General features: G+C 58.6%; 2 protein-coding genes across 5 annotated transcripts; both read left to right on the forward strand.

Annotated features, from left to right (window-relative positions):
• The first annotated feature begins 7,139 nt into the window (after window positions 1–7,139).
• On the forward strand, window positions 7,140–12,546 carry ATP6V0C (ATPase H+ transporting V0 subunit c). Its single transcript, XM_065924109.1, has 3 exons — window positions 7,140–7,385; window positions 11,492–11,675; window positions 11,799–12,546. The coding sequence occupies exons 1-3, from the start codon at window positions 7,307–7,309 to the stop codon at window positions 12,001–12,003; spliced, it is 468 nt and encodes a 155-aa protein (XP_065780181.1). The 5' UTR covers window positions 7,140–7,306; the 3' UTR covers window positions 12,004–12,546.
• Window positions 12,547–12,683: 137 nt separating this feature from the next.
• Window positions 12,684–21,175, forward strand: AMDHD2 (amidohydrolase domain containing 2). 4 transcript variants are annotated; one of them, XM_065924107.1, is made up of 12 exons: window positions 12,684–12,835; window positions 12,913–13,049; window positions 13,130–13,269; window positions 16,577–16,631; window positions 16,807–17,019; window positions 17,097–17,185; window positions 17,262–17,406; window positions 17,485–17,592; window positions 17,746–17,814; window positions 17,928–18,039; window positions 18,568–18,669; window positions 18,991–19,128. In XM_065924107.1, the coding sequence occupies exons 1-11, from the start codon at window positions 12,753–12,755 to the stop codon at window positions 18,662–18,664; spliced, it is 1,248 nt and encodes a 415-aa protein (XP_065780179.1). In that variant the 5' UTR covers window positions 12,684–12,752; the 3' UTR covers window positions 18,665–18,669; window positions 18,991–19,128. The 4 variants fall into 4 exon arrangements, with proteins under 4 accessions (XP_065780179.1, XP_065780178.1, XP_065780177.1 ...); XM_065924106.1 differs by having other exon boundaries at window positions 12,686–12,835; window positions 19,054–21,175; XM_065924105.1 differs by lacking the exon at window positions 17,928–18,039 and having other exon boundaries at window positions 12,686–12,835; window positions 18,991–21,174.
• The last annotated feature ends 5,737 nt before the right edge of the window (window positions 21,176–26,912 follow it).

Here is a 26,912-nt window from a genome sequence, read left to right on the forward strand (position 1 = left end):
CACCCGACATTGTCAAGTTCGGCAGAAAGGAAAGCATGTGCATTTTTTAAAACAACCTATTGTGGAAAAGGAGTTTATGTTCTTCGTTATATCCGTGTCAGACTGTGCTCAGAGTTAGGTGCAGGTCATGTGGCTTGTGACTGGCGCTGAAATGCCTCCCACGTGTGCAGACCACTCGTTTCACCCTACCACGGGGATTTCGTCCACACCATGCCTGGGGCCAAGCAAGCAGAGTCAGCAGACACATACTGTGACAAGGGACACACCAGCTAACAAAAGCTGCCACCTTGGATCACTGATGCCCAGGACTGGCCACTCCATCAGCTCCCCATTAGACACGACCCTGGTCAGGGGAGCCTGTGGACCCGATCCCGTCCAGGGCCGAGTCCGTGCTGTCCCCATCCCTGTCTCTATCTTCACGCAGAGACACAGCCCTCCCCTGTTCTGTTTCACCCTGAAGCACCTTGACTGGCAAAGGACATGTCTTGTCAGAAGTTTACAAGCTAAAGAGGGAAAAGAAGGAAGAATTGTGTGAATAATTTCACCCTCTTGTTGTCGTGTAGCATGGTCGTTGGCTGAAAAATGGATTACTAGACTGACAATCTGGAGCATTTCAATGAATGTAATAAAGAATTCCCAGGACCTTGTGAAAATATGTGTGGTGATCAAATGTGGCAGTGAAGCAAAAATCTAACTTTGGAAAAAGTAAAAACAAGTGATTCAGTGCTATGTTTTGTCAATGTTAATTCTGAGCCCTAAATAAAGTTAACAAGAACAAATGGATCAACATCTCTGTGAAGTATTTGATATGAGAACATTTCAGAAGGATGGGAGTTCCTGGAGGAGGCACTAGACGTGACCATGACGGACAAGGAGAAGTTTCTCCATCACCGAGGAAGATACCTGCAGCCGAGGCTTCCCCTGACAGATCTTGTTCGTGGCTCCCGGCACGTGGACGTGCTCCATAAGCATGAGGAATGGCCATCAGGAATCATGGCCCAAACTTCTCGGTCAAGAATTGAAAGGATCCTGGGACTTCCCTGGTGGTCCGGTGGTTAAGACTCCACCCTTCCTATGCAGAGGACGCAGGTTCAATCCCTGGTTGGGGAGCTAGGATCCCATGTGCTGTGCGGCACGGCCGAAAAATAAAAGAATGGCAAGGATCCCTGTCACGTGTAAAACTCAGCATCAAAAATAGTCATGCTCATCAAAATGAGACTGCTACCTGGAAGTTATGGAAGTCACCACCACTGTCTGAAAACCACATGCCTCTCAGGTGTGCATATAAACCACCACCAGCACGGAAGACCTCTTCTCTCTGCCCACGCTCATGCACGTGCCCCTCCTCCTGTTCCTCCCAGGGCTAGCAGGCCACCAGCAGCCCTGCCATCCTGATGGAAGGCAGCCGAGGTGGCCGGACAGGCGCCCCCGCTGTCCCCTCTTCCTTGGTGGTTCCCTCCCAAGACCCGCTGGTTCCCGCTCCTCAGCCCCTTCCTGCTGCCGCCTCAGGGCCCAGAAGTCCAGGCTGGGAGGGGAAGAGAGGCTTGGCCCCAGGGCTGCTGGAGCTTTGACACCAACTGTTTCAGTTCCTCTTCTGAACCAAAAGCCTGGGTCTCTGGGCCATTTTCCGTCGTCAGTGGGCTGCGAGCCCCTGCCCGGGACCCTTCCCCAGAGGCCCCCGGGGACTCCGCCGTTGGCCAGTGTGCCCACCCCTCCCCTGTCGGCCTGTGAGAGCTGGAGTCCGGTGGCCCTGCCTGCTGGTGACCGCGGGCAGTTCTCACGGGCTGGCTGTGCACGCATCTCACATGACAGCATGGGTTCCTGAAGCCTGCGGTCCACTCCTACTGCGCAGGGCTCAGGGCCCGCTGTGGGGACACAGGCCAGGGCTGGGCCCCGTGCCTCCCCGGGCGGGAAGACCCTCTGTCCTCCCACACCTCAAGAGGCCAGCCCCCCTCAGGCTGGATCACTGCCCTCTCCTCCACCACTGCCTCACATGCACCCCCTCTGGGCCGGGTCCAGGGTAACCCCAGCAGGGTAACCCCAGCTTGAGCTCCCACCTGCAGCCAGCTGCGGAGGTGCTTTGTTTTACTGTCTCTTCAAACATTAAGATGGTTGCCTTCAAAGGGACTGATGGCACAGTGGCCGTCACAGTGCTGTGCACCCACCACTTCCACCTAGCTCCCCCATTTTCATCCCCCCAAAAAGGGAACTCATTGAAATGCTTGTTCCCCATTCCTCCCTGTCTCCTGGTTTTTTAAAGCAGTGAAATGTGCCCCTCATAGAAAATCAGTCCAGCACGGGATACCCACAGGGTGCCGGGGGCCCACTGCCTTCAGCAGCCCTGCGTGCACATCCGGTGGGGCCTGCCCCTGTGCCCTCTCCCCAGCCAGCTGCCTGTCACCTAAGCACACCCCAGGGCTCACCCACCAGCTCCCATCTCGCCAGCAGCTGCCCAGCTTTCTGTGATTTGGATGGTCTGTAATTTCAAGCACAGACAGGATCCTGTCTCTCCTTTGCTCAAACCTTCCTCATCTTTTAAGCCCTCATTAGAGATCACCTGCTGGGGGTTGTCTGAGCCTCGCGGGGCCCCTCCCTCCTTTGTCGCTGATTTGGCATAGGGAGCTCACTGTGTCTAGCCACCCCCCACTCACCCACCCACCCACACACACACACCAGGTAGAGTGGGAGCTCCCTTCTCCAATCTGTATCCCCGGAGTCTAGTTCAGCGCCCAAAGACAGTAGTTGCTCAACATGGGCCAGACTAGTGACTTAGGGCCCAAGGCTGACTGTTGGGGCAGAGGAAAGTCGCGCTGACCTTCAGGGTGCTGAGCCCACACCAGGCCAGACCGTGCCCTCGTGGGCACCCAGGGCTGAGGATTCATTCAACATCCTTTCTGCGAACCTGCTTGCCATGCCGGCTCAGCGCCAGCCCCTGGTCTACTGTAAAACCCACAGGATCCCCGCCCCGGCCCTGGGGAAAGAGCCGCACACCGCCCCCTGGTGGTCGACTCCGGCCCGGCTCCCTGCCTGCTGCCAGTCTGGTGGTCACAAGAGTGGAGTCTCAATCAGACTGGAACTTCCCTGCTGGTTCAGCGACTCAGACTCTGCGCTCCTGCTGCAGGGGGCCTGGATTTGATCTCTGGTGGGGGAGCTAAGCCTCCCCACAAACAGCTCAGCTCGGCCAAAAAGGGAAGAATCAAGCCCTGTCACAGTAGCCCTCAAGGCTGTGGTCAGTGAGAAGGGCTGCTCCATCCCTGGGATCACCCCCTCCCTCCACCTCTTGCCTCTCTCGGCCAACATCCAGCTGGAGTCGCTTGGGGGATACAGTTTCCCCTGCAGGGCTGGCTGCCCCAAGCTGTGCCTCGATCTGCCTATATAGAGAACAATTTTTTATTTAAAAAGAAAAAACACCAAAGAACCATGTATCATTTTGTGAGCTCCAATTATTTAAATTATACTCCAAAAATCATCTTATTTATCCCACCCCTCCCCCTCTGATAGCACAACTATACTTTTTCTTCCATCTCCTCCCAACCGTGCCTGGGCCACACACAGCTCTTATCTAGCCAGGTCAAGAGGGCCCAGTGCCCTCTCTCAGCGCCACACCCTCTGGTGTGTCTTCATCGCTACTCAAGAGAAAAGGCTTGTCCACTGGGAGAGGGCACTCTAGTTGGACACACCCTCTTCAGTTTCCTGATTTGTTAATAAAGTTTCCACGTCAGGCTGCAGGACTCTCTTCTTTCTTCCCTGAAATGGCCTTCCTCAGGACAAGTTCAGCTTTCCAATCATCTGTGGCCCGTTGCTGCTCTATTCCTGGTCTCTGTCTCCCCGGCCATCCTCTCCCTTCCCTGTGTGCAGTGACATGTGTTTACTGTGTACTAAGTCGCTTGAGTCGTGTCCAACTCTTTCCAACCCTGTGGACCTTAGTCCGCCAGGCTCTCTGTCTATGGGTTTCTCCAGGCAAGAATACTGGTGTGGGTTGGTTGCCGCACCCTCCTCCAGGGGATCTTCCTGACCCAGGGATTGAACCGGCATCTCTTGTGGCTCCTGCACTGACAGATGGGTTCTTTACCACTAGCACCACCAGGGAAGCCCTTCCTCTGCAAAGTGTCACTGGGTTTCTCTCTCCTACCATCTTCCAGTGCAGACAGTGGGTTTGTTCACCTCCGTTAGAACCCTCAGGGAAAGTGGGACTCCACCCCACATCTCTGTATCTCTCTCCCTACCAGGGTCTCCGGCTTGAGTTTCCCAAAGCTCCTCCTTTCATTTATTTGACTGTGCTTGGTCTTCATTGTGGCACGCAGCATGTGGGATCCAGTTCCCTGACCAGGGGTTGAACCTGGGCCCCCTGCATTGGGAGCGCAATCTTAGCCACTGGACCACCAGGGAAGTCCCAGCACTTCCTTCTTTATTCCTGGAAATCCCCGCCCGCACTGAGACAGGCCAGCAGCTTGTGATGCTGTGACTTCATACCAGGCGCTGCACAGCTGGCAGGGAGAAGGCAGAGGTGTGTATCCCTGGCCAGTCCCTTCCACATCCCCTGGACCTTCCCCCACCCCCAGGGCCTGCCTGGAGCTGGGAGGCCAAGGGGAAGGTGACCTGGGTCCCTCCTGAGTCTGTCACTGGTCACCAGACACTCCCTGACCTCTCAGGCAGGAAGCAGGCGGTGTAGAAAGCTGCACGGACCACGCTCAACCAGTGGGGCTTGAGTTTCAATTCCGCTCCTCATTAGCTGACTGACACCAGGCAAGGTGCTTCACCTTCCTAGACCTGCTCCTTGTCCACAGGATGAGGGTAACGGTGAAACCTTCCTCAAAGGATCATTAGGAGGATTAGGTAATGCACCCCTCCCCCAATGCTTAGGGGGATGGTGAAGGATTCCCGATGTACCCATCAGGAAGGTCCCCTGAGACAGGGCGGGGAAGACTGGGCAGGTGGCCAGGTGAGAGGCTGTGAGGACACCCAGGGCAGAAGCGCAGGTCCACCTGAGGGGCGGCGGCACTGGGGTGGGGGCACAGCTGAGAGCTGGGAAGCCACAGAACCTCGGGGTCTGGTGAGTAATGAAGAGTGAGGCGACTGCCTGAATGGTTGGTTGTGCCTCTTGCTGGAAATGGAAATAACCCAAGGGGAAGCCGATGGTGACGTGGGGGGAGGTGAGCTCAGTTTGAGGTGTCAGCGGCCCACTGGAGATCCACTGGGACCTCTCACACCAGAACTTGGGCAGAAAACCAGAAGCCAGTGAGCAGAGCCGAGCTGCCCTCTGCACCTGTGGGGGGAATGGTCTCCCTGACCTCCCAGTCTCGGGACTTCAGCCATGGAGGGGTTCGCACGCTCTGCCACCGCCGTGCTTTTGGCTGTACAGTTGTCCGAGGGGGGCTGTCCTGCACCTCCTTTCCTTAGTCTGAATTCTGCCCCAGCATGCAGCCTCCCCCCACCCAGCCGTGTCAGCTCCCTGCTCTGAGCTCCCCAGGCTGTGGACCCTGAGTGCCTGGAGTTATGGGGGCTGAGCCTGGGGCGGGCACTCAGGCACCTGCTTGCCCGGATGGCTTCAGGTGAAGAAATGTATGGCTGATCACCCAGGGCATGGCAGGCGGAGCCCTGGGAACACCCAGAACCTGCAGTGATGCCGAGGCTTCAGCACCTGGGCCCGTCTTTGCTTCTCCTTGTGACTCGAGGAAGGTCATGAGCACAGCAGGGCAGGTGGGGGTGAACTAGAAAGAGTGGAGGGGCGGGGAGACGGGCAGCAGGCCGAGGCAGCAGACAGGCCCCTTCAGAGAACCTGACAAACTGTCAGCTCGGTCACCAGCAACCTGCCAGGGCAGCGGGCTGGGGAGGAGCTGCAGACACTGAGTGAAGATTCCTCTTTCCAGAAGTCAGAGTCAGGTGGTGGAGGGTGGTGGGGAGGGCTCAAGCCGAACAGCGGCGGCCTCCTCTCTTTGCAAACAGGACAGACATGACACTCAAGGGCTGCAAGTTTGCCGCTGGGGGTGGTGCAGACCCAGCCTCATGGTGGAGAAGAGGCTATGAGGGAGGTTCCTGGTGTGGAAGATGGGTCCAGTGGGAAGACCAGGCCACAGGTAGTGACCCCGCTGCCCACATGGAGAAGGCTGATGACTGCTACAGCTCAGGTTGTTCACGAAGAGAGCTTTAATGTCAGGGCAAGGGGTGGAACTCAAGGGAGACCCAGGATCAGATGGCAGTCACCCAGGGCTCCTGAAATGGATCAGATGAAAGGGCAGAAGGAACCAGAGCTGGTGGGTAGAGAAAAGGCAGCCAGTCGGGGTACCAGGATAGCCACACGAGACTATTACAGCAGTCCCAGCCCCAGGTCAGACCGTCTGCTAGGCTCAGAGGGAACCACTTACTGCTGTTCCAGAAATAAGGGCAGCCCTGGATTCGTGGGCTTGCGGTGGGAACAGGCAGGACAAGGGACCCCAGACGCTTCAGCCATCTGGGGAAGACTGCACAGGTCGTGCAGGGTTTCAAACCAACCGTGCCTACAAGCTGAGGGGTAGAGACAACTCCTCCAAAACAGCAGTCTAGGTCCCTGATGCAAAGGAGGGCACAGATGCAGTGTAGGGGCCCTCCTTTTCCTCGGAAGCCACGGGAGAAATCCCGAATTGCTGGGCGGGGGCCGGCGGGCTTGGAAGAGACTGGAGACGGGGTCGACAGGGGACGGGGATGGTTGGGGGCGGCTCTACCGGGGACACGACTCCGGCTCCGCCCTCAGGTCACCCCGGAGGGTGTGAGGACGTTGGGGGTAGACCGCACGCAGTCCTGAGTCCCTGCGTGCTGGACCGTGAGAACCCCGCGGCCGGGCTCCAACACCGAGACCGTAGAACGCGGCAACGCTCGTAACCGAACCCCCGCGGGGCCGCGCAGCCGCAGAGAAGGCGGGGCGTCGAGAGCCCCGCCCCGTATGCTAATCAAGGCGCGCCCCGCCCCGCCCCGGCCCTGCGACCGGACGGGCCCACCGTGGCGGGGTCCCAGGGGCGCCCGCGGCGGCCGGCTCGGGGCGGCGCGCTGGGGTGCAGGCCGGCGGGGCGGGGCGCCCGGAGTCCCAGCCGCGGACCCCCCCGCCCGCGCGGAGTGGTGCGGGCCGCAGGGGCGGGGCCCCGGTCATGTGACGCGGCCGCGGCCGCCATTTTGTCCTGCGGTGCTGGTATTTAGAGCGCAGCGGCTGACGGGCCGGGTCGCCTTCGCATCCGCCGGACAGCTCGCCTCGCGCAGCCCGCTGCTCGCCGCGCCCGGCCCGACCTCGCCCCGGCCTTGGCCTGCTGATCTCGCCCCCTCCCCACCCGCAGACATGTCCGAGGCCAAGAGCGGCCCCGAGTACGCTTCCTTTTTCGCGGTCATGGGCGCCTCAGCCGCCATGGTCTTCAGCGGTGAGCGCCGTGGCAGGAGGGACCCGGGAGACGGGGGACGCGCGGGGCTCGTGCCTGTTGCTCCCCGGGGTTCGGCGTGTGACGTCATTGTGACGTAATTTCGAGCTGTTGGGGGGGGGTCCCGGGTCTCACGTGACTGCGGGGGGGTGGGGTGTCGGGATCCTGAGGGCTGCAGGGGCCGTCGGGTGTCTGGAGAGCGGGGCCTGCGGACTGGGCCCAGGTGTGGGTCCCAGGGTGTCCCGGACGGCCACCTGCCAGCTGGTCTCGTCGGTGCGGGGGAGGGGCGGCGGCGCCGCTGCCATCTTAGTCCCCGGAGAGGCGGGAGCAGACTGGGGTGGGGGCCCGTGGTCCTGCGCTTGCTCGGCACCCGCCCCCCCGCCCATCTTGCTGGCAGGTGTGACATCACGCCTCGGAAAGCTGCCCCCACAAGGGGCCGGCGCTTGGGTGCTCCCCGCGGAGGTCCACAACCCTCGCCCTTGTGGCGGCCTGCCCCCCGCCTCCATGGGGCAGCGGGGGTGGGGGGCGTTCAGGTGGGTCTGCACTTAAGCATGTGCTTCCGGTTAGGGCTTGTCAGTGTTTCCCAACACTAGGCTGTGTGGGTTGGTAGGAAAAGCTGGGTTGAGAGGTTGGTCTTGAGAGCAGGGCAGGAACCCAGAGGTGGGAGTGGAGCGGAGGGGTGGAGGTGGGTCAGACAGGCCGAGGGCGCAGGGTGGGTGTCCGGGGAACAGGTCAGCCTCCGCACTGTGTGTGGACGCTTGTCTGGATGGGCGAGTTAGCGTGGAGCCTCATCGTTGAGGGGGTTGAGCTTTTTTCCTTGGGAGGAGTCTTCATTTCAGGCCTGAATGAATGAATGACCTTTCTCCCCTTCCCTGAGGCCTGGAATTGGGAGGGGCTGCCCCAGGAATGGAGAAGGGGGCCTTCCAGGGTTCTAAGTGGCCCTCTAGTTTTGAAGTGGGGTCTCAATAGTCCTGGGTGTAAGATTCAGTGAAAATTGGTCTTTCTGGGAGAAGAGCACTTGGGGCCAGCTGGGGATGTGGGATCCAGGGAAGTGAGTCCTGACCACCCTACAGCCCCACCAACTTGTTTGGCCTGGTCTAGTCCAGGCTTCCTTGGGTTCGTCTGGTTTGGGGCTTTGATGACTCGCTCTGCCCCACCCTATCTGGGACTGGAGAGGCTCCCTGTCCAGGTATGTGCAGGGATTGAACTCCAAACAGTCTCTGCTGACTGTAAACACCAGTGGGGTGGGGGTGTGGGGACCTCCCTCTGCCCGGGCCTGCCTACCGCAGGTCACAAGCCGCTGAGTGGGCACTGCCCTTCCCATCAGGTCGAGTTAGGGGTCATTTGTGGTGGGAGAGATGCCTGTACTTCCCCTTCCACCCTGGGTGCCGCCCACTATTTCCTCACCTTCCAGAGCCGCCTGTGCCTGCTCCTTGCGGGAGACAGCTGTACCTCCTTTTCCTCCAGTCTCTTGCTGTTTGCTTCCAGAATACCTCCAGGGCCGGTGCCTGGCCACTTGTGGGTTGTGTCTGTCATTGGCCATTCAGCCAATCTCAGTTGAACTCCTGGGTGCCAGACACTGGGGGACATCAGTGAGCAAGACAAGAACATTGCCCGCATGGAATGTGAATTCTGGCTTTGTTTCCCCCCAAGCCTTTTTATGTATCCAGCTCCTGGCCTCCTTCCGGGCACCAGGTGCCTCGCTTCCCCCTCTTTCTAGAACTTACTTGTTGCCTTTGAGCGGAGCCCTCACCAGTAGGCCTTTGAAAGTTCCTGAGAATAGGGTAGCAGTGATCCAGGCTCTTGGGGGTGGGGGCCACCTGCTCTGCTTGGCTTGTACACAGCTCCACCCTTCTCCCCGCCCCATAGGCGGCTTACTGTGGCCATGCAGTCGCCAACTCTTTACACTTGTCCAACTGGGTCAAACTCTGGTTTCATTTCTCTCTTGAGCCCATTTCTTCAGGACTTGTCTTCATCCACCTCCTTGTGCCTGCCTGCAGTTTCCAGGCTTCAGGTGTTGCCAGGATGACAGCAGTCTGTGTCTGCTACCCTTGGCTCAGATGCTCCTGGCCTGCCTGGATTGGATGAGGTCCACGCCGGATCCCCGTCTCCCATTCCAGCTTCCCCTTTTTTTCTTACTTTGTGACCCAAGTCTTGTAGATTGTTTCTTCGTCCTGTTCCTGCAGGCCCGTCAGCGGCTTCGTCCCTACTCGTGGGCCTGCAGAACCATCTCCTTATTTCTGTCTGTCTTGCACCATCTGGAACCGCTTCCGGCCTGGCCTGTGGAGCTGGTGTCAAGGCCTGCCTGGGCCAGGCTGCTTCTCCTTCTGACAGTCTTCCTGTTCCTTCCCCTCATTCCTCTGGTTGCTCCCCACCCCCAGCCACATTATCTCTGTGCTGCCCTCTGTGGGGACAGGCCCAGCTCACTAGCTGACTCCCCAACTGCAGCCTTGCTGGGCCCACTGCCTGGGATGCTGGCTTCCCTGTAAGGTCTCACCCGGCGCCATGCAGCAGCCTGTGCCCGTGCCCTTGCCCTTGAGCAATGAGCCCCGGCACTGGCCTGCTGTGGTGCTGCGCCTGCAGGAGGCAGCCAAAAAATGCCCTGTTGCTCCAGGAACGGCTTCGTAAAAACCAGCACCTAACGGCCAGACATCTGAGCACGTGCGGCGGCGGCAACCATGCAGGTCCTTTGCCCTGCCCCTGCTGGCTGTTTCCCTCTGCTCCCTGCCCAGTGTCTCCGCTCCATGTGGTCTGGAATTGTCGTCTTTCTCTTGCCCTATCTTTCTATGTCCGCCACTTCACTGGCATCCCTCCGCTCAGTTAGCTCCTGTATGAAGCCCTTGCCCAGACCTCCCCACTCTCCTGAATGTGTTGCTGTGCTTGGAGGGGCCGTTATCTGTCTCCTCATCAGGCGCAGAGCCCCTCTGGTTTATCGCTGCTCTGCAGTGAGCGCAGACTAGTCATCTAGCCACCCAGCTAGGTGAGTCAGGTCCAGAGGAATGTCTGCAGCTGTCCTGGCCCCGCCACCTCTGCCCCAGGTCGGCCCCTGCTCAGGTCAGGAGCAGCCTCGGGGGCAGGCAGCAGTCAGGTGTCCTGTTTGGGCTTCCTCTGGCTTTCCCTTGTGCTTACAAACGTTTTTCTAGACTTGGAGGACAGGCAGGAGGAGGGGGGTTTCTGGAAGGCAGTCCACCCTGGGAAGAGGGAGGAGGGACGATGGCTAGGGAGACGGGAACCCTGTAGTGCCTAGACACCCACTCCCGCCTTACTGGAGAAACTGGGCTGCTCAGAGGTGTCTGCGGAGGCCTTGGGGTCGGCCTGGGTGACGACTTCACAGCCCAGTGTCCTTCCTGTCCCTTGTTTTCTTTGATTGCCTTTGTCTGGTTGAGATTCTTCTCGAACTCGAGGGTTCTGGCCTGCTGTGTGCCAGGAGGGCCTTTCCTGATGGAGTTCTCAAACAGCAGCGCTGGGTGCAGCATGTCCTGGGGCCAGAGCTGTGGGGACTGCCACGTCCTGGGTGGGGAATGGATGAAGTTCTGGCCTAGAGCATGAGTTGCCGGGCCAGCTTACCCTGACCCTGCCCTGCAGGGGTTCTGTGTGCTATTTTGATGTGGTCCCAGGGTTGGTGGGCTGACCCTGGCTGGACGTCTGGGCCATTGAGATATGCAGCTTGTGCTTTTCCAGGCCTTTCCGGACTTGGGAACGAGCCTGGAAACCCAGACAGGCGAGAAGCTGCCTGGAATCTGCACTGCTGCTGGGGCCCAGCTACCCGTTTGCCCGAGTGGCAGGGCAGCCTGTCCCAGCGCCCCTTTAGGGGTCTGAGGCTCTGTGGGAGTGTGGGATCTGTGTAGCAGGCCTGGGGAGTGCTGGTGAGCCTGGGGTGGGGTTCCACAGGAGCAAAAGAGCCCAGGTAGGCTAGACAGCCAGGAGGGCCTCTGGGGGAGGGACAGAGGAGACCCCAAGTGCTGGCCTGTGGCCGGTCTTTCCAGAGGCCACTTCCGGCCCTCTTGCCCTCGGAGGTGAGAACTTGTATTGGTCCTGGAGTACACCAAAAGCTGCCTGCCGGGTCCTGGCCCCAGGTTCTCTGGGCTAACCTCACTTTCTCCTGCCAGCCCTGGGCGCCGCCTATGGTACAGCCAAGAGTGGCACGGGTATCGCAGCCATGTCTGTCATGCGGCCAGAGATGATCATGAAGTCCATCATCCCGGTGGTCATGGCCGGGATCATCGCCATCTACGGCCTGGTGGTGGCAGTCCTCATTGCCAACTCCCTGAATGACGGCATCAGTCTCTACAGGTGAGGGCCAGCGGGCTCTCCCCTTGCCCGCCTGGGTCGAAGCTGTGGGCGGGGAGGGGCCTTGGGTGGGCTGCTGGTGCCTGGTGGTGGACCGACGTGCCTCCTGTGTCCTCTCTCCCCCAGGAGTTTCCTTCAGCTGGGCGCGGGCCTGAGCGTGGGCCTGAGCGGGCTGGCAGCGGGCTTCGCCATCGGCATCGTGGGGGACGCGGGCGTGCGCGGTACCGCCCAGCAGCCGCGACTCTTCGTGGGCATGATCCTCATCCTCATCTTCGCGGAGGTGCTTGGCCTCTACGGTCTCATCGTCGCCCTCATCCTCTCCACAAAGTAGCCCTGCGGGCTGCAAGCCACAGAATACGATTGATGTCAAGACCACCCCCTCCTCATTCCACAACAAACAGCCTGACACACGTACGGGGCAGCCGCCTGCCAGTAGTCGGTCTTGTAAATGCGCAGTGTCCTAGTGCCCACTGTCTGTTGCCCCAGCCTCGCCCCTGCCCTCCCCGCCCCGTGCTGTGGACATCTGGGCCCACCAGTCCCCATCCCGGCCCTGACCAGTGAGGACACAGGCCTCCGGCCACCCCCACCCATCTGCCCTAGAGTGCTCTGTGTATAAGGATGAATTAGGGTTGTCATTTTCTCTTCACTGGATGTTTATTTATAAAGATTTGACCTGTTCATACGTCTGTGGAGCAGCTCTCGTCTCCCAACTCTATAGTAACCTTAGGTAGACTTGTTGCGTTGTGCGGTTACCGTTTACCCTGAGACCCATTGGATGGAACCACCTCCTGCTGCCCTGGGCCGTGGGCCAGTGTGCCGGGCCGTGGGCCCTGGTGCCGCTCTGTGTCCAATAAAGCTCTCAGATGTGACCGGATTCCTGTGTGTGGGTCGCTGTCTGGGCCCCGGCGCTGGGGCGGGACGCCGGGAGGGAGGGGCGGAGGGCGGTGCTGAAGCCGCCGCCACGTCACTGCGGGCTGCGCGGGTCAGGTGGGCGCGCCGGTCACGTGGCTGCGCCTCCGTCAGCTGAGGGTCACGTGGGCCAGGCCGGAACCCGGAGTCTCCCGCTCGGCTGGGCTCAGGATGCGCGGCGGGCAGGGCGCGGCGCGGGCCCCGGTGATCCAGTTCACCAACTGCCGCATCCTGAGGGGTGGCGCGCTGCTCAGGTGGGCGCGGGTGCGGGGCGGGGGGCGCGGGCGGGCTATGGGCCGGCGACGCGAGCCCCCGCCCGCTGTGTGTGCAGGGAGGACCTCTGGGTGCGCGGGGGCCGCATCCTGGACCCGGAGAAGCTGTTCTTTGAGGAGCGGCGCGTGGCTGACCAGCAGCGGGACTGCGGCGGTTGCATCTTGGCGCCCGGCTTCATCGACGTGCAGATAAACGGTGCGGCCCGGGCCCGCGGGGCGGGGACCCCGAGGGGGAGCTCCGAGCCCTAGGCGAGCCCCTCTTTTCTGTGGCCGCAGGTGGGTTTGGCGTCGACTTCTCACAGGCCTCGGAGGACGTGGGTTCGGGGATCGCCCTGGTGGCCCGGAGGATCCTGTCGCATGGAGTCACCTCTTTCTGCCCAACGTTGGTCACATCACCACTGGAGGTTTATCACAAGGTGAGGTCAGCCTCCCGGCCTGAAAGGAAGGAGGCTCCGTGAGCACCTGGCCTCTTGATTTTCAAATCTCATCTCTTTGGGTCAGCCAGCAGCCGGTTGGCACTCGAGCCTGGCCTCACCTGCTGGCCGCCTTCCCCCGGGCCTGGGCCCCTCTCCCGGTCTTTTCTCATCCAGGTGGCCCTCTGGCTGGTCTGCCATTGCGGCGGTGCCCGCGGGCTTCCTCGTTCCCAGCCTCAGCACCTTCACCTGCCACACAGCCCTCCCCAGCCTGCATGCCGGCCGCCTCCAGGCACCAGAAACCGCCGCCTCCGCTCAGTCGTGTGTGTCCATCCCCCGCCCCAGGGACTTTCAGGTTGCCACATCCTAGCTGCTCATCCCAAAGCGGTCCGTGGCAGGCAGCTCCTGGGAACAGCTTTCGTAAAGGAGCCCCATTGTCCACCCCAGGCTTCCTCTGCTGCTCTGGTCCACACCCCCTAATCTTCACTTCTTTAAGTTTTGGGATTTAGCTGTCCAAGGTCCATTGTTCTTTAAGAAGTTTCACTCTGTACCCAGGTTTTATGGTTTTGCTTTTTATCACATTGTACTATTCCGTCTTGTCTTGTTTTGTGTATTGTTCTGCTTCTCTGAACTGTTGCAGGCATACATCATGCCTGTTTATTTGGTACTAAACTTTTTCAAATGCTTGTGGTAACACGAATAGCACAGAGTTCTTGAGTTCTCAAAGTTAATCAGGTTATCCTTTCCTCTACCTTTTATGTCCCAGTTCTGTAGTTTTCCTCCAGAACAGGGTCCAGCCCAGGATCCCAGGTTGCCTGTCTGGTACCGGGTCCCCATCTGGGGTGTGCGCAGACTCACAGCCAGGGCTGGAGGAGGTTGGCCACACTCCCTGGGTTCAGTCCCGGCCTGCTGACTTCATCTGTCAGCTGAGCAACACGGGACGTTCATTTCTTGTTTCCTAGTCTCATTTTCGTCAAAACTTAAACAAGGTTTAAGGTTTGAATAACAACAGTGGAATCCATTTATTAGTGTTGTGTGCTCAGCACTATACTCGGTTCATATTAAGCCTCTGGTAGATGTCAGCTGTGCACATCTTTCTGGAAATTTCCCTCGACTCTCTCATCACAGAGTCCGGTGTCAAAACCAAGCTGAGTTTCCTGCTGCAAGCTGGCCCCAGTTCTGTGTTTTCTCTCTTAGTCATCAGGCCGTGATCTTCCTGCTCGGGACCTGGGAACAAATCCACTTTCTTGCTCCCTTATTCTTTGTCCTCATATCTCCGGTCCTCATCAGGGGGTGCTTCGTGGCTGTTATCCAGTCTCCCCACTGCTGTCCCAGCCCTGCTCCTGCCCAGGTGTTTTCCCCGGGTGCCTGGCTCTGCCCATCACCCACCCCTCTCCAGCTCCCCTGCAGCAGCCCAGGCAGCTCCCTCCTTTGCCCCCAGGTGTTCTGCCCCGAAGGCCTTTGCTTTGCTCTGTTGGCCCCAGTAGTGGGCGCCTGCAGCTTCTTTACAGCACCTTCGAGGATCCTGATCTTAGGGAAGGAGTTTCCGGCCAGTAGGGCTTCCATCTTAACGTTTTCTTCCCAGCACTGGTCACCCCTCAGAAATGCCTTGGGAGGTAGATAGTAAACTGATTTGTGGAGGAAATTGAGGAGGGCTTTGAGTATGAAAATGTTAATACAAGGTGATCGCTGTAGAAGCTACAGGACCGTTCACTTGCAGGCCCCCACGCGCTGCTCCTGCTGTTCTGCCTGCCTTCTTCCAGGGCCTGTTAACAGTGGGCGGAACTGGATTGCTAGTTGGTCAGAAGTTCTTCAGGTCCACTGAGGCCACCTGCTCTTTCTCTGGGGTCTCCTCCTCCTGCCTTGACCTTTCCTGCCCTTCCAGGAGGAGGGTCAGAGCACCTTGTCCTCCACTTCAGCCCCACTGCCTGCTAAGTCAACATCAGGCACCTCAGGGTGACAGCCAGGCCCTCTGTACCTTGCCCTTTCTGCTGCCTTCCTGCTTCGCACGTGCCTCATTCCCTTTGCTTCAAGACTGTCTGTTCTGTCTACTCAGTCTTTCTCTTTTAAAACTCTTTTCCGGGAAAACTCAGCCATTATCTTTTTTCTTATTTTCACTCTTTAACTCTGTAGTGAATTTGCGTGTATCACTTGGCCTGTTAGGAAAAACTTCAGCCCTTTGCTCCCACCAGTTCCCTCTAAGAGAGGGTCACTTTCCACTCAGCTAACCTGTGGAACTTGTCTCCATATCTCTAAAAGTTGTACCGATACTCCTGTTTTTTGGTTTAGGGCAGCGTAAACGGGCTGGGAAAGATGCGCATTAGCTTCTCGGCAGCCCCTGGCCCTGTCTCACGTCCTTCTAGCCCCCACCCTCCCCAGAGTCTCCCATGGTTCTGATTCACTCAGTTATTAAGACATTCAAGTCATTTTCTCATCTGTCAGTTCTGTTTTCCTCGGAGTTCACCTTCTTTGTTTGCCTAGATTTTTGATCTGCTGACTCGGCCCCACAGTTTCAGCCTGTTGTCTCCCTCTGGGTTCAGAATTTTGGGGTTCCGCGAAGGTTCCATCTGTCCTGTCTTCCTGTGGGAGCTTTAGTGCCCTGTTCTCGCTGCCCTGGCTGCCCACACCCGCCTGGACACCAGTGAGGCGTCTGACTCAGCTTGCCTATTTCCTGTTATCTTTGTCCCACTGAGCTTAAGCCTCTTAAAAATCCCTATCCTTCTCCACGTTGAAGGGGGGTGTGGGCTGGGACTCCTGCCTGCTTTGTCCACCTCTGAGATGTCTCACCTGAGCGCCTGTCACACACAGGTGACTTGGCCCCTGGTGTTCAGACCCCGGCACAGCGTGGCCGCACCCTTGGTTCCTGAGCTCTCCGGCCACTCAACACTGCCTCGGCACCTCGATCTGCCTGGATGGCGTGCACGCCTCCTGCCTCAGTCCCACTTCCTGGGCCTACAGCTTGGCGACGTCAGGCTGGTAGCCCTGGCTGGGTCCAGGCCCTTGGTGTGCGGCCCGCTGCGTCCTGGCTGCTGTCTTACAGGGCCACCTTGAGTACCCCGCTGCCCTGCTCCTGCCCCCTGCCTGGGCGCTGTCTCCACGCCTCTAGGTCATCTCGGGCAGGCCAGTCCCGCGCCCCCAGGTCATTTCTGGATTGCTGTGCTTCCTGTGGTTGAGGCCTTCAACCATCTTCTAACACCTGAGGGCAGGCCAGCAGGGGCTGAGCTCTGAACTCTGGCCTCTAACCTTGGTTGGGCTGTGACCTCTGGGTGCTGGGCCGTGGGGCAGGGCTTTAACAGCTGGTTCCCCCCAGGTCCTTCCTCAGATCCCCGTGAAGAGTGGTGGTCCCCATGGGGCAGGGGTCCTCGGTGAGTGGCTCGCCCCTCTCCCCGTCCCTACCCTGGGAGGCTCCTTGGGGACCTGTTGGCAGCCCCTCGCCTTCCAGATGCCCGACCAGGGAGGGAGGGCAGGCAGGCAAGAGGGGCCAGGGTGGGGGCTGCAGGGCGGGGGGTCTGCTAGAACCAGCCCCTCCCCTCCCCCCAGGGGTGCACCTGGAGGGCCCGTTCATCAGCCGGGAGAAGCGGGGCGCGCACCCGGAGGCCCATCTGCGCTCCTTTGAGGCTGATGCTTTCCAAGATGTGCTGGCCACCTACGGGAGCCTGGACAATGTCCGCATCGTGACACTGGCCCCCGAGCTGGACCACAGCCACGAGGTGATCCGGGCACTGACAGCCCTCGGCATCTGTGTGTCCTTAGGTAAGGGAGGGGGGTGTTCTTGCCTCAGGGGGTCTGCCCCATCTCCCAGAGCTGAGTCTGAGTCTGGGTCCCTGCAGGGCACTCGGTGGCTGACCTGGGGACTGCGGAGAAAGCTGTGCAGAGCGGGGCCACCTTCATCACTCACCTCTTCAACGCCATGCTGCCTGTGAGTCCCGGGCCTGCTCTGGAGGAGGGGGGCGGGGCCCTGCTGTCACTTACTGCCCCCTCCTGCCCCCACCCAGTTCCACCACCGTGACCCGGGCATCGTGGGGCTCCTGACCAGCGATCGGCTGCCTGCAGGCCGCCGTATCTTCTATGGGATGATCGCTGACGGCATACACACCAACCCAGCTGCCCTGCGCATCGCCCACCGGGCCCATCCCAAGGGTGAGTGGCAGAGCAGGGCGGGGCGGGAATGGGCGGGAAGACCCGGTGGGGCAGGTCCTGAGGCCCCTCTCCCTGCAGGGCTGGTGCTGGTCACTGATGCTGTCCCTGCACTGGGCTTGGGCAATGGCCGACACACGCTGGGGCAGCAGGAGGTGGAGGTGGATGGGCTGACAGCCTATGTGGCAGGTAAGTGACCCTGTCCCCAGCACTGCCAGCCTGAGGTCAGCCACTCGGCACGCTGGTGGGACGTGAGAACCCAGGTGTTTGCTGCTGACCCCCGGGTGCCTGGTGTCCTTCCCCCGCTTCCCGCCCCCAGAACCTGCCCTCTCTGCTCTCAAGGCACCAGCACGCTGAGCGGCAGCATCGCCCCAATGGATACCTGCGTGCGGCACTTCCTGCAGGCCACAGGTCAGTGAGGCTGGGGGTGTTGCCACGTGTGTGCCCGGCGGTGGGGCAGAGGCTGCCTCTGGGAGAGGCTGGAGGCAGGAACCACCAAGGCCTGTGTCTGGTGGGGTCCCCAGGAATGTGCCCAGGGTCCCGCCTGCAGGAGGTTCGGTCAGAAGGAGAGGGCGGCGCGAACCAGCAGGGGGCCGGAACCCAGAGCGACTGGGCCTGGAGCCACAGCACCCAAGGGTGGGGCCTGTGAGATTGTGGTTATGAGGGGGAGGGGTGGGTGTCTGGCAGAGGCCGTGGTGGGCCAGGCCCTGCGAGGCTCTACGCAGTGCCCTGGGGCTGGGGTGTCAGGCTGGGGGGAACACTGTGGTCCAGGATGCTAGTTGGAGGAGCAGGGAGATGGGTTAGGAGGCAGATGACAACTTGGGGAATGAAGCAGGGGCTGGAGAGAATTGGGGTACCAGCAGCATCCCCAGGTTTGGGGGAGGGGGGCTTTGAAGTTCCAGGGCTGGGGGGCACCCCGCTGGGGACCATCTTCACACCATGCCCCACCCCAGCTCTGCAGGGACCCCACTCACAAAACACTTGGGGCCCAGATGCCTTCAGTCACTCCCCTTGGCTTACAGAGAGAGCACCCTTCCTGGAAGCAGGACCCCGGGCATCCGGGAGGCCACCCAGGACTCTGTTTGCTCCTCCCCCCCCACCCCATCGAGTGGCAGAGCCAGCCGGGGATCAGGGCTGGTCACCACCACCCGTGTCCCCAAACAGGCTGCAGTGTGGAGTGTGCTCTGGAGGCCGCGTCCCTGCACCCAGCACAGCTGCTGGGGCTGGAGAAGCGCAAGGGGACCCTGGACTTCGGGGCTGACGCAGGTCAGGGCGCAACAGGGGGTGGCCCGGGGGTTCCCAGGAGGCCTGGGACAGGGCCAGGGTGGGGGCAGGTGGGCCGGAGGCAGGTGCTTCCCCATTCCCAGGGACTTTGCCTGGCCAGGGCCTTGGTCTGTCCCCCTTCCCCCTCAGGCAGGCCAGGCCTCTGGCTTCCGAGATGGGCCTGGCAAGGGTGTGTGGGAGCACTGTTGTCTACCCTCTGCTGCCAGGAGCCTTGCTCCCGGGGCCTCAGTTGGTCTGTGATGGGCCAGGGTGTCCTGTGGAAATCGTGTTCTGGGCCTCGTTTTCCCCCGCCCACCCCCCCAGCCTCGTGGTGGGGCAGCGGCGACCCTGCCTCTGCCCCCTTCTCACCACCCCACTCTGACCCAGACTTCGTGGTGCTCGACAACTCTCTTCACGTCCGGGCCACCTACATCTCGGGCGAGCTGGTATGGCAGGCGGAGGAGGCCAGGCTGTGACCCAGGACCACCATTGGAGGGGATGCCCAGCCCCAGCTGGACACTGTCGGCTGGGCATCGGGGAGCTGGTCTCCAGAGAGCGAAAGGAGCCCTGGCCCAGGTGGAGGCCTCAGCCCAGAGACGGCGGCTTGGATAAATGTGTGCCCCGTAGGGACGCGCCTGGTCTCTGAGTTTTGCTTCACAGTGGGACTTTGTTCCGCCCTCACCCCGTGGCCCTTCGGTGGGGGCGGGTGGGTATCTGTTCCTTAGGGTTGGGAGTGGCCGCTGCACCCTGCCTGTGGGATTCTGGGGCTCAGTGGAGGCAGTGGGGCCCCTCTTTGTAAGACAGATGTGTTGGAGGCCTCAGGCCCACAGGCAGATGGGTCGGTTGCAAAGAAGTGAAGGGCTGGAGGAAGGGGCTTAGGGAGCAAGTGTGAGGGTTGAGAAGTTTGCCTGTGGTGCTGAGGGAAAGGGAGCTACATCGTGGAATGTTCAGGAAAGAACGAGATCCATTTCTCCTGGAGACAAGGAAATGGTGGAAGGAGCTGGAGAAGGGAGGGGCCTCCGGTGGGCACCGCAGAGGGTTTGAGAGGCAAGGGTGTGCTGTGGGTCATTGTCTGCACTCTTGAGTTGGGTGGGCAGAGTGGAGGCCCAGGGTCACAGCGCTGGACCTAGACCCAGCACTGGGCCCTCCTCTCTGACCTCCAGAGTAGTCTGCACTGGCCTTGGGGCCCCTGCGGTGACCCTGGTCAACCTGCCCAACCAACAGTCCCACGCTGCCTTGAGCCCTTGGGATAATTAGGGTTCCAACCCCACTTCCTGACCCGACTCCTGAGCAGATGCAATGATCCATGTGTCCCCAGGGTTGGCAGAAATGTGGGCAACCCTGCCTGGTGCTGGTGGGCAGCTCGAGGCCCTCAGTGTGTGTCCCCCACCCTACCTCTGTGTTTGTCCATCAGTGTCATCCTGTGCCTTCTGTGGCCCTGGCCCTGGCCACAGCCCCCCCATGCTGGGAGCATGGGCTCTTGGGCTCCTTGGATAGAGCAACTTGGAGGTGTGGGGTGGGGGATTCGGGGGTGCCCTGCTGGCTCTGAGGACCATGACCTAGCAGGGGTTGGTGCAGCCCCAAGCCTGGGGTCGTCTTGACTTCCCTTCATTTGGGTCCTGGGTGGGCGCCCCTTCCCCCTTCACAGGGGAGCAGGTCTGGGGCAGAGTTGTCTACGGCCCCAGCCACTGCTCCTGCCTCCAGACACTAAAGGAGGTGTCTGGGCCCAAGTGGACAAAGATGGTTGCAGGTCCCAGCGACTTGTGGGAAGGGCAGCCATGTGATGCAGGGCTGAGGGGTGATCTGGGGCTGGGGGCCACCTACCAGAGGAACACAAGCCCCTCCACCTGTTCAGCCCAAGGCCTCCTCCAGGTGTTCCAGTGGATTACCCCCTCCCTTCCTTCTGTCTGTCCACTATCCAAAGGGGGTGTTCCTATTTGTCAGCTGGGGAAGTGGGAGCATGGGGTCCCAGGGCTGGTGAACATTAGCCAGAATGTGGCCTGAATGCCCGCCCAGGGGCTTCTGATAACGCTGCCTCTGCAGAATCACGGAGGGGCCCATCGACGTGGTGGTTGGGGGGGTGACATCAAGGAGGGTGGGCTGGAGGCCAAGGGAACTGCCCTGCCCAGACCCAGGGCTCAGGCTTAGTATTGGGTTGGAGGGGGTGACTTTGGAGCTGGAGAGGAACCATGGCGTAGGGAACTGAGCCCTGCAGCTGGGCTGGGAGTGTGGGTTTTGAGATGGGGCATTGGGTTTTTTTTTTTTTTTTTTTTTGATGTTAAATACACGGATCATTCGCCATTGTAACCGTATTGAAGTGCAGAGTTGAGTATGTTCACATTGTGCAGCCCTCACCAGCATCGTCTCCAGGTCTCCACAAAGCCGACCTGCGCCAAGGACACCCTCGCTTCCACCCCTTCCCACCCCGTCACCCACCTCGCTCACTTGTCTGAGTTTGAAGCTGTTGGGTTTTAGACACAAGGGTGCCCCGCGTGGGTAGTAAGGAGACCCTGTAGGGTGGCAGTGGAGCCAGACTCAGGTAAAGTAGGGGGACAGGCTTGCCTTGATGTGGCCGTGGGGGGGGTGGGGGGAAGGTGACGCCAGGTGTATGCTGAGTCACTAGTGAGCGCTGGCGACTTTCACCATTTGGAGAAGCTGGGGTGGGATGGGGCGGTGACCTGGCATGCTCCCAGCTTCTTCGTGGTTTGTTTGGGTGTGGGTGGACGTGGGTAAGAGGCTCTGCAGGGACGTGCCGGTCCCACGCAGACGCCACGTCGCGACTCCCCCGAGCGGGGGAGGGGGCCACCTGGCGGCCGAGCCCGGGCGCTGTGAGGCTTCCCCTGGCTGTTGCTGGGGGCTCCCTCCCGAAACCTCGGGCCCGTCTACGAGATGACGGGTCTCCAGGCCCCAAGCGCACCCGGCAGCATGGTGGGCTGTGAGCTTGGAGCCGGCTGCAGGCGTGTGCAGTGATTACAGCCGGAGAAGCCGGCTTGGGCACAGGCGTGTGGACAACGCGCCGAACCGGGCTGTGCCGGAGAGGCCGGGCGTCCACAACGAACCTGGTCCAACTCGCTCCGCCGCGGCTCGGGCGCCGGGCCTGAGCGGGTGCGCGGGTCGCGGAGGAGGTGCGGCGCCAGAAGACTCGCGCGCCCTGGTTGGGGCTCCGGCTCAGGCCAATCAGGGCCGCCCTGCGGAGGGCTGCGCCTCGGCCGAGCAATAGGGGCGCGCGGAGCTCTCTGACGTCTTCAAGGGGTGGGCGGGGAGCTGGAAGCCTTGCCCGGCTCCTCTGCCCTCCTTTCCCAAACCTGTAGCGCCTGCACCCCCGTCCTCTTCACGCCCCTCGGCGCCCCGCTCCCCCCAACCTGTAACAGCTGGGTGTGGTACTTCATAATGTGGTCCTGGACCCCTTTCCACATTTACGGCTTTGTTTTACAAACCGGAATTGCAGTTGTAATACGGTTCTGCCATTCACTAATTTTTTGAATTGAACGACATGAAGGGGAGAGCTTCCCATGTGGGTGTATGTGGACCTGTCTCACTGTTTTAACAAGGTGTCCAGTGTTCTCCAAGATGGATATTCCTTGACTTACCCACCGTGGACCTATTGAGTTCCCCCCACCCAACCCCAGCTGCCCTGGGGAAGATGGACCGTGGAGTGACAGACAGGGAATTCTGTGAACTCCGGTGTTCAAGTGTGTCTAGAAGGCTGCAGGGGGCCCTGCCTGGGCACTCCTTTGGGTCCTGTGGGTTCCTTCTCCATTCTGTGGCCTCCGATGGGGCTTCTGTATTAATTTCTTAGTGCTGGGGAAAAAATTTCTTAGTACTACTGGAACAAATTACCAAAACCTAAGTGGGTTAAAAAAAAAAAAAAACAACTGGTTACTTTACAATTCTGGAGGTCAAATTCAAAAATAGGCCTCAGTGGCCTGAAGGCAGGGTTGTGTCATCTCTGAGAAAGACACTGACCATCACCAGCTCATGCACACCACCGGCACTCCTTGGTTCATGACTCACTCCCACTGGCCAGCAGTGGTGGGCCAGCCTCACGTCCCACCACTCTGCCTCTTTAAGGTAGGGGTCCCCAACCCTCAGGCCGTGGTACTGGTCCCTGGCCTGCTGGGAACGGGACCCCACAGCGGGAGGTGAGCAGTGGGCGGGCGAGCGACAGAGGAGCCATCTGTATTTACAGCTGCTCTCCATCACTTGCTTTACTGCCTGAACTCTGCCTCCTGTCAGATCGGTAGTGGCATTAGATTCCCATAAGAGCACAAACCCTACTGTGAACGGCACATGCGAGGGATCTAGGTTGCAAGCTCCTTATAAGAATCATCCCCCCCCCCAAAAAAAAAAAAAAAAGAATCATCCCCAAACTTTCCCCTCCTACCTGGTCCATAGAAAAATTGTCTTCCATGAAGCCTGTCACTGGAGCTAAAAACGTTGGGGACTGCTGCCTTAATAACTCGTGACTATATTGGGCTTACCTGGATGAACTCCAGACTTTAAGGTCAGCTCCCTGGCAAGCAACCTTAATTCTCCCTTTTCATGTAAGACAGCATATTCACTGGTTGGGAGATTAGGGTGTAGACATATTAGGAGGCTCTGTTATTCTCCCACTGTGTCATCTAGGGAGAAGAGACTAGGCCTGGGCTCCCCACGGCTACCATCATTTTATGAAGGTGCTGTTGCCCTACATGGTGATCAAACCGCATGTTTTCAGTCTTTGGAGTTTTGATTGATTTGAGGAGTCAGCCCATTTTAAAACTGAGAAAGCCCAGTTCTGCCCTCCCCCTCCCAACACATACATGTTGCCCAGGCTGTGGGATCTTAGTTCCCTGACTAGGGGTGGAACCCAAACCGTGCCCCCTGCAGTGGCAGCATGAAGTCTGGACTGCCAGGGAAGTCCCAAGAAGAAACCCAGTTTTAGAGAAGGAAGCTCACTTACCTGAGACCTCAGGCAACTTTCTATTTCCAAAATTCCAATCTAATGTTTTCCTCACAAAGCATGATTCATATGGGAGGATGTTTAGCCAGATGGCTTGGAAATCATTGACTGAGTCTGGCATTTTTCATCCATCCACCAGCAGCCAGGAGCAAAGGCATCTTGGGAACCTCAGGAGTGGTGACCAAGGACTTGGCAGGCAAAGGCAGAGACCACGCGTGGTCTCCAAGCCGTGATCTCCTGACAGTTCCCTGTGTGTGTGTACTCACTCATGTCCAACTCTGCGACCCTATGAACTGTAGCCCCACCCAGGCTCCTCTGTCCATGGGATTCTCCAGGCAAGAATACTGGAGTGGGTTACCATTTCCTCCTCCAGGGGATCTTCCCAACCCAGGGATCTCTTGTGTCTCTTGTGTCTACTGCATTGGCAGGCAGATTCTTTACCACAGCGCCACCTGGGAAGCCTGGAGAGTCCCCTTCTCTCTCCCTAACTGGATGCGCCCTGACTGGTCTCCCAGCCTGCCTATTCCCAGGTACAGCCCTTTTTTTCCAGACCCATAAACCTCCAGGGGTGTAGGCCTGCCACCCTTCTTCTTTTGTCTTCCCCTGTGTCCCAGCAGAACTGGAGTCCTGGCTCTGCCCTTGACCAGCTGTGGTGACCAGCCTGGAAGGTGGCACCCAGTAATCCCACTTCCTGAAACCCACACCCTCCTGCAGTGCCTCTCACCTGGTACCAGGAGGTCCCATGTGACCAGTGGACTGTCAGAAGTGATGTTGTATTGCTTCGGACATTAGGTTATAAAAGTCACTGTGACTTCCATCTTGGGTGTTCCCTGGGGAATCATTCTTGCTGGGGACAGCCCGCCACCATGGCACGGAGACAGACTGCCCTGCGGAGGGGCCCCCGTGATGAGGAACCCAGGCTTCCACCAGCAGCTGGGTGAAAGAGCCCTCCTGGAAGTGGATCCTGCAGCTTCAGTCGAGGCCTTTCAATGACTTAGCCGCCGCCACCATCTTGCCCACAACCTCATGAGAGACCCTGAGCCCGAACCCACCAGCCAAGCTGCTCCCGTATTCCTGACCCACAGGAATCATGAGAGCATCAGTGTGCGCTGTTTCATGCCTCTGTTTTGGGATGATTTGTTCACAGTGCTAGATAATTAACACACTAGCTCTGCGATGTTAGGCAGGTTCTGTAGCCTCTGAACCCCAGTTTCTTCCTTTGCGCCCCAAGAGTCATAGAAGTGACTGAAACATAGAAAATGGCACAGTGCAAGCACAGGGCCCGGTTTGCTGTGAGTACTCCACACCTGTGGGCTATGTACTTCCCGGCCCCCTCCTGCCCCGCCCTGGGCGGGACTTGACCTCACAATGTCAGGCCAAGCCAATGCACTCTTGGCCTGAGATCACCCTTGAGCCGGTCAGGGACAGAGGCTCTGCCCAGGGAAGAGAGTAGGGGGCCGTTTCTCTCCTCTAGCTGGGGCGCCAATGACCTGTGCCAGGCCAGGTGAGTCCATCTGCCCTCCTGCCCACTGCCCTGGGATGGGCAGCCAGAGGCATCCATGGAGTGGGTGCCTGGCCTCTCCCCAGGTGAGAAGAGCAGCCTGGCCTGACCTGGGCTCCGCACGCTGGTTGCCTTTCTGCCCTGTGAAGGCTGAGAATTGTCCTGCGTTCTTCTCTCACCTGACCCTCTCTGCTGCCACTCAGTAACCTTCAGGGTCACAGCCTCCCCTCTCCCCTCACCCTGCCCCTGAGTCTGACCGGGCTCAATCCTCCCCACCTGCTCTCCAGGGGGCTCTAGCATTGACTACAGACTTTTCCCTCAAGCTTTGTTCCCCTCCCTGTTTCTCTTTCAATAACTCAAGATCACCATGGCCATGGTTTGGTGTCATAGACTCTAATTAAAAAAAAAATCTAAGACTCCAGTTCATATTCTGCAGCTTGCGTCTTTGCCCTTATACTTAGTTTCTGTGTTATCCTTTGCCTTGTGCTTTTCAGCAGCTGCAGAAAATTGAGGACAAATGTACCTAATTTACTGCTCTTTCAATAAATATTTTCGTGTTTTTTTTTTTTTAATTTGGCTTTTCTGCTTTTTGCTTCATAATAAAGCCATGTGGTCATAGACATCCTCACACAGCTTTACATTCATGGGTGAGAGCTTCTTAGAATTTCCATGAAGAAGATACACCATTTTGTTAATCTTTTTAAAAATAATTTTATATTTTTCTTTCTTCTTCATTTTATTAATAATTATTTGCATCGATGTTTAAGAGGCCAATTAGTCCTAGAAAGGCTGGAAATGAGAAATAGCAGCACCCCCCCCTCCACCTCTCTAGCCACGTTCCATTTACCGCTGGTTCTCCCGGGAAGTATTCTGTTATTTATGTCCATCTTTCTAAATAATATCTTTGTACTTTAGGACTTGCTGTATTGCTTGTGGTCATTAACTGCTGCCTTTCTGTTAAAAGAGGGAAGGATTCAGCTGTCTGTTACTCTCCTTCCTCTCCAGGTCCTGCCAGGGCGCAGTAATTACCGGTTGAATCAATGCATCTGTGTTGTGCATGCGAGTAACTATCACTCAGGCTGAGATGAGTGAGCTGCCTCCTGAACTTCAGATGGCGCTTCCTTTCTGGTATGGCTGTTTTTCTGAAGTTTTCCTCATCCGTCTATCAATTTCTTCATTTACTTTTGTTTTTTAAGAAGCCACCTTGCATGGAAGGATCATTTTCCTTTTTTAAAAAAATCTTTAAAAATGATTATCATTTGTTTATTGTTGGCTGTGCTGGGTCTTTGATATTGCGTGCAGGCTTTCTCTAGTTGCAGTGAGCAGGGGCTACTTTTCCTTGCAGTGCACAGGCTTCTCATTGCAGTGGCCTCTGTTGCAGACCACGGGCTCAGTGGCCTTGCAGCATGTGGGATCTTCCCGGAGCAGGGTTCATACCCAAGTCCCCTGCATTGGCAGGTGAATTCTTAACCACTGGACCACCAGGGAAGTCCCTTAATTCACTTTTTTTTCCTTAATTAAATTTTTTACATGGTGAAATCTCTCATAGAAGCTATCATTTTCAGTATTTTGGGGGAGCTTTCTGAAGCCTGTTCTCCTTGTGTCTGAGGAATCTTAGGACTTCTCCCCATTAGCCATTTCAAATTGCATTATCTCTCTGGGTACTCCTAAGGCCCCACTTACTTGATTTTTTCTCCCTCACAGAATTTATCTTCCAACATTCCATAAGATTTGCTTATTTATGATGCTTGCTGCCCTCCCCGGCCCCCTCCATACACACTGTCTGCCCTCCACTGGTGGTAT

This window comes from Muntiacus reevesi, chromosome 2, assembly GCF_963930625.1.
Source record: "Muntiacus reevesi chromosome 2, mMunRee1.1, whole genome shotgun sequence".
In the NCBI taxonomy this organism is placed as follows: Eukaryota; Metazoa; Chordata; class Mammalia; order Artiodactyla; family Cervidae; genus Muntiacus; species Muntiacus reevesi.